General features: G+C 43.0%; 1 protein-coding gene across 1 annotated transcript in view; it reads left to right on the top strand.

Moving 5' to 3' along the window:
* Positions 1-3764: 3764 nt before the first annotated feature.
* The window catches only part of LOC147529047 (uncharacterized), a 111749-nt gene continuing 108770 nt past the window's right edge, over positions 3765-6743 (top strand). Inside the window, exons 1-2 of the mRNA XM_086609323.1 lie at positions 3765-4083; positions 5779-5973. Of these exons, the coding sequence (XP_086465449.1) occupies positions 3765-4083; positions 5779-5973 (514 nt within the window). The remainder of the gene's footprint in view (positions 4084-5778; positions 5974-6743) is intronic.

Genomic DNA, 6743 nt, shown 5'->3' with positions numbered 1-6743 from the left:
GGTCCCCCATTTCCTTCCAGAGAGGTCCCACAGTTTCCCTAGTCCTCCTTTTATTACTGGTGTACCTGTAAAAGTTTTTAATGATGCCCTTGATATCCCTGGCCAGGTTTAATTCTATCAGGGCTTTGTCTTTCCTAACATGGCAATTTCTCTATATTCCTCCCAGGCTACCTGTCCTTTTTTCCACTCTGTATAGGCTTCCTTTTTGTGTTTGTGTTTGTCCAGAAGCTCCTTATTCATTCATGCAGGCCTCCTGGTGTTCCGACCTGACTTTCTCTTTGTTGGGATGCACTGCTCCTGAGCTTGGAGGAGGTGATCCTTGAACATTAGCCAGCTCGCTTTCTTGGACCCCTCTTCCTTCCATGGCTTTATCCCATGGTACTCTACCAAGAAGATCCTTAAAGAGGTCAAAGTCTACTCTCCTGAATCCAGAGTAGTGAGCTTGCTGTGCACCCTCCTTGCCACCCTAAGAATTTTGAATTCCACCATTTCATGGCCACTACAGTCAAGGCTGCACTTGAGCTTCACATTCTCCACCAGCCCCTCCTTGTTGGTGAGAACAATGTCCAGCACAGCAATTCTCTTTGTTGGCTCCTGCATCACTTGGAGAAGTCAATTATCATCAACGCATTCCAAGAACTCCTTGCTGTGTTGTCCCTCCAACAGATATCAGAATGTTTGAAGTTCCCCGTGAGGACCAGGACTCGTGAATGTGCGGCTGCTCCTATCTCTCTAGAGAGGACCTCATCTGCTCGGTCTTCCTGGTTGGGTGGCCTGTAGCAGACCCTCATTATAATGTCACCTGTCCCTCCCCTACCTTTAAGTCTGACCCGTAAACTCTCAGTCATCTCTCATGCATGCCCAGGCAGAGCTCCATGCACTCCAGCTGGTCACTGACATAGAGAGTGACACCTCTTCTTCATCTACCCTGCCTGTCCTTCCTAAAGAGCCTGTATCCCTCCATTCCAATCCTCCAGTCATAGGAGCCTTCCCATCACATCTCAATGATGCTAATAAGATCATAATCCTGCAGACATGCACACACCTTTATCTCCTCTTGTTTCTTCCCCATGCTGCATGCGTTTGTTTAGTAGCACTTCAGTTGGGCCCCCAGTGAAGTTAACTTACTCGTTGGAGTGGCTGGAATTTCTTCCTGCTGCTGTTCAGGTGCTCTCAGCTTGTCTAGAGTAAGCTTGATATTATCCCCTCCCGCTTCAAGTCTAGTTTAAAGCTCTGTCAATGAACCCCACCAGCTCATGAGCAAAAACCCTCTTCCCACTTTGAGAAAGGTGAATCCCATCTGGTGCCAGCATGCTTGGTGGCACGTAGGCCATCCCATTGTCAAAAATCAAAAATTGTGGCAGTGACACCAGCCACGGAGCCATGTATTAATAGACTGGGCATGTCTGTTTCTTCCAGTGTCGCTGCTCACAACTGGAGAGAGAGAGGAAAAAACAACCTGTGCTCCAGATTCCCTTAGCAACTGTACCAGGGCCCTGAAGTCTCTTTTGATGGCTCTTGGATTGTCTGTTCTTACTGTTTACTATTCTTGATTTCGTTATTTAAAATCTGGCTACTGGAAACGCAATTTCTTCTTTCCAAAGACTAAGACAGAAGTTACCTGGTCCTTCCAAATTTCAGTTTTGCTGGTTCACCATGTTCTACTTGTAGCAACCTTATCCAGCCATCACCTCAAGTCATGCTGGCTTACATTCTTTGCTCAGCATAACTGTCTTTGTTGAAATTTTAAGGCAAAATACTCCTTTATAGGAGCCCTCTGTACATTACAGTTATATTAAATTTCATTCTTATTGAACTGAGGCCTTACTCATCCTTGCCTATGTTCTGTCCTTATAGTATTTTATAGCTAAAAGACATGCTTAGTACTTATTTTAAATAGCTTTATGTGATTGAGCACAGCTTTTGTCAGGTCTCACTTTAATCCTGTTCTCATTTTGCTGTCTTCAAAATGTATTTCTCTTTCTGATCAAAAGATTTTTTTTCTTTTTTTTTTTTTTTTTTCCTTTTTGGCTCTCAGCATCCCCTTAATTCTATTTTTAGAAGGTTATTCATCCATCTCAATTTCAAGCCATTCCCTGCTCATTTGCCTTGTGCTTTGAAACTAAGCACTACTGCTCATTATCATGTAACTCTTGCACGCAGCTATGATGTTCCAAACAGACAAATCACAGCGAAAGTCAGCTACAATAAGCTTCAGCTTTCAACTTGTGCACTGTTTGTGTGATATGTTCAGTATTTTGTCTGGGATATATATCAGGGTTTTATTTTCAGGGTCACTGAATACCATTACCCTGTACTCAAGGACACATCCCAGATGTAGGGTCTGAAAAATATTTCAGCTCATTATAGCTTACTCATATTATTCAGTAGTCAATGGATAGAGAGAGGTTATCTTCAAATGGGTGTTTCTGCTCTTATTAACATGTCTTCCACAGAAGCTGGTGAGATTTAGTCTCGACACTAAGTCAGAGAGTCTGGCTCTTAGGATAGAGATTTTTTTAATAGTCACAAAAAGTAGCTATATATTTAATTAATGGGCTTTGTAATTTTGAATGACAGGATCTACCTACATATTTCAACTTAGTTTTCCAGTAAATACACAAACATTATAATTTAGGACTGAAAAGGAACTCTACTATTTAATGAAGAAACATAAAGATTACTTTAATTTTTGAAGAGCATTTCTCTTTGTAATTCTTTAATGTAACTTGAGTTCAGGCAAAAGCCATTTTTATTCAAACATGAACTGCTATACAAACCTGAAAAGATAATTTTGTAATCCCTTTATCAATTTAAAACAAAGACTGCAGTGGTTAAGTTTAATTAAGAAAAAGTAAATTGCTTTCTGTTAAGCAAATTAATATGTATCTATGAACCATGACTCTTTTCTTTCATTTACACTGGAAAATTACTCAAAATGATAGTCCTTTTCAAACTGTTTGTATAAAAAAGGAAAATGAATATCATCAGATTAATCCAAGCTGGGATGGAAAATCATAACTTTTTTTTCTATTATTTTCTACAGGAATTTAGCTGAGAAAGGGTGAGAATTAATTTGAAAATTACCTTCATTTTTATTCCTTCCATTTATCACTTGAGCATTTTCAGTCAGTCAGAGTCAGATTCTTATCTGATGTAAACTGGTGTATCAAGATTTATTTTTTTAAACTTCACTCTGATACAACAATATCAATCAGAAAATCTAGAGCAGAATCGTTGCCTTCATTTTATAAATGAGGTAACTGAGGCACAGTGAAATAATTGTGTCTTGTCCTCCACCATTTTGTGAACAATAACCAGTAACAGATCCAAGAATACAAGCCAGAATACCTGAAAGATGATTACACCACTATGGCCTGACACTCCATACTAGAAGTGCTACTTTACATCAGATAAAATTTTAAGGAACATTCACTCCAGTAAAAGCAGCTTTAGCTTTCAAATCAAACCTTGTAAATACCATTGTATAAAACATGAACTTCACAAAATAGAATTCAGTCTCATCTGTATTACTATCAGTTGAAGTATTCCGTCCGCAATATCAGTGTTACAACTAAGAATTTACCATAGGAAAATAATCTTTGTTTTCTGATATTCAGAATATAATTCTAGCACCAGAGCCTTGGAGTCATGTAGCTATAATTCCAGGTCTAGCTGGTTGGATCTACATGGCTGTACTGGACAGTCTTGAGGCAAGGCTTGAAAGCTGTACATCTAGATCATTTATGAGCTTTAGTGCCTTCATGGCCAGGTCCAGAGCAACCCCTTTAGCACTATGGAAGAGTAACCCCTCAAAGGATGCTCCAGAAGACTGTCCACTTGCTATTCAGAGAATTTCAACAATCTGCTGCAGACTTGGCTTTCTGTTTGACAATAATCCATCTAAACATGGCATTTCATCCTTGCTGAAGCACCACATCGTCAAAATCAGACTGTCAAACCAGCTTCCAGAGGAACCTTCAGTGTCAACTGTTGCAAAGACAAGCGGGGTTCTTAGGCAGCCTGAAGTGATTTTAGGAACAAAATCCAGAAATGACTTGAAATGTAGAAAATGCACATCAGGTAGGAATGTATGAAGTTTTTATGCCACACTGAGAAGCAATCTTTGTGCAGAAGGACAGTAAGAATAAGCTTGTTATTCAGAAGAGAAGTGGATAGTTTTAAAGAGGGTTCAGCTGTCTCTGCCAAAATCACAATACCCCTAGGAATTCCCTATGCTCAAAAACGCTTCCAGGTCAATAATGAAATTATAAAATTCCCCTTGTCAAACCTTCGATTTCCATTTAAAAATTTACATGAATCACCCGGAGAACTCCGTGCTTTATTCTTTTGCTGATATTAATAGCATCATTCACATCATCTCACAGTTTGAAAACAGTTAATCCAATGTTGTACTCTCATTGTTAAGGCAGCTTGGTCACGTGTTATTTTAATCTATTTCACTTCTACTCTCTCCACTCCTCTGTTTCACAGGATTTCCTTTATATCTATTTTTGAAGCCTAGCATCATCTGTCACACTGCAGAACCTAACTGCCACTTTAAGCAACCCAGAAATCAGAACCTCAGATCCCACTTACATCTTAAAAGCTCTGGTGGGATGTGGTATCTCTGTGCTCATGGATAGGTCTGTGAGAAGGTGACAAGTACTGCAGCCCTTTCTTTCCTTTCTCACTTTCACACTCCCCAGTGCATCCCACATTTTTTGTCACAGGACATGGGAGCTGTTTCAAACCCATGTCTAGACACGTTCTCGTTTCACCTAGCACCCAGATTTATTTACTCCTAATGTCATATGAAATGCAGTTTCAAGAAAAACTTCTGTTCTTCTTCAACCCTGTAGAAGCGTTAAGTTAAAATGGCATTTCTGGCTGATGTGGTCCAAAGATTTCCCACATTTTGTGAGAAGAGAGAACCACCACACAACAGTCTATCTATAAAAGCAATGTTGAGTTTTCACTTTTCACTTCCCATACACTCGCCAAAGGGAGCTGCGCCGGAGCTGGACCGACCTGCTGCGGAGCGGCAGACCTCTGCACACACAGGCTTTTCCTTAAGAAGTCAGGAGGTGCTCAGGGAGCGAAGAGACTCCCTCCCAGCAGCCGGCACCTCTTGTGGGAGATGCTGATGTGACCCGGGCGTTGCCAGAGCAATGGTGGTCCCTCTCACCCCTATAAAAGACCCGCCCAGTAAGCACGAGCATCCAGGGTGGGCAAACAGGGCGTGGCACTTTGCACGGAAGGGCACAGGAGAAGGGCGCAGTCAGTCAGTTGGGCTGCCCACTCGAGAGGGGAGTTCAGTTGCCGGCCGTCACCCTTTCGGAAAAAGATCAGCCATGGTGGCCACCTGATGGAAGGCAAAGACCTCTGCACCTGTCAGGAGGGATGTGGGAGCGCAGACAGAGCTCCCATAGAAAGACACGGCTGTCCAGGTCTCTGGCTGCAGGGAGTGTCTGAGCCTCTGCGTGGTAAGTGGTAAGAACAGCTGTGTGAGGTGCGACCAGGTAGATGATCTGCTCATCATGGTTGCAGAGCTGTGGGAGGAAGTAGAAAGGTTGAGGAGCATCAGAGAGTCTGAGAGAGAGAGAGATCAGTGGTGTCAGGCACTCCCTGACCTGAAGCAAAAACAGAAAGAGTCACAAAAGGAAACTCAAAATGAAGGGGATTCTGGTTCCTCACTCCACAAGGCAGAGGGCAGTAACTCAAACGTGAGCCACGAATGGAAAAAAGTCTGTGCTCGGGGCAGCAGGTGAAACCCCTCCTTGCCCACCTCAGGTCCCTGGGTGCCCCTGCATAACAGGTATGAGGCTCTGGAGGTGGAAGGCCCATTGACGGATGACACGGCTGAGGGACCATCTGCACTGGAGGTGTCACCAGGGTCAGAAAGGACTACCCATTGTATCAAGAGCACCTCCACAGGGAAGAAAAGAAGGGTAATAGTTATAGGCAACTCCCATCTGAGGAGGACAGAGGTCCAATATGCTGTGCTGACCCTGCTCAGAGGGAAGTCTGCTGCCTCCCTGGAGCCTGGGTTAAAGACGTCGCTAGGAAACTTCCTAGCCTGGTACGGCTCATGGACTACTACCCGTTATTACTCTTCCATGTGGGAGGTTATGAAGCTGAAACACAGAGTACACAGTTGATCAAGAGAGATTTCAGGGCCCTGGGAAAGCTGGTAAGAGGATCTGAGGCACAGGTTATCTTTTCTTTTATCCTTCCAGATACAAGCAGTGACACTGGAAGAAGTAAATGCATCCAATCAATTAATATGTGGCTCTGTGGCTGGTGCCATCGCCACAATTTCAGCTTTTTTTGACAATCAGATGGGCCACATGGCACCAGGTTTGCTGGCACCAGATGGGACTTGCCTTTCTCAAAGGGAATCAAAGGTCTTAGCACAACAGCTAGCAGGGCTCATTCACAGGGCTTTAAACTAGATTTGAAGGGGGAGGGGGATAATACCAAGCTTGTTCAAGATATGCTGGAAACACCTGAAGAGCAGCAGAGAGGAATTCCAGCCATTCCAGCCAGGAAGTCAGATTCATCTGGGGTCCAACTTGAATGCCTCTACGCTAATGCATGCAACATGGGGAATAAGCAACAGGAGTTAGAAGTGTGTGCGTGCCTGTTGGAATATGATCTTATTGGCATTGCGGAGACATGATGGGATGAATCCTATGACTGGAGTATCAAAATAGAAGGGTACAGGCTCTTTAGGAACAACA

Source organism: Tauraco erythrolophus, chromosome 3 (assembly GCF_009769465.1).
Source record: "Tauraco erythrolophus isolate bTauEry1 chromosome 3, bTauEry1.pri, whole genome shotgun sequence".
NCBI classification, from domain to species: domain Eukaryota; kingdom Metazoa; phylum Chordata; class Aves; order Musophagiformes; family Musophagidae; genus Tauraco; species Tauraco erythrolophus.
This window is presented reverse-complemented; position numbering and strand designations above follow the sequence as displayed.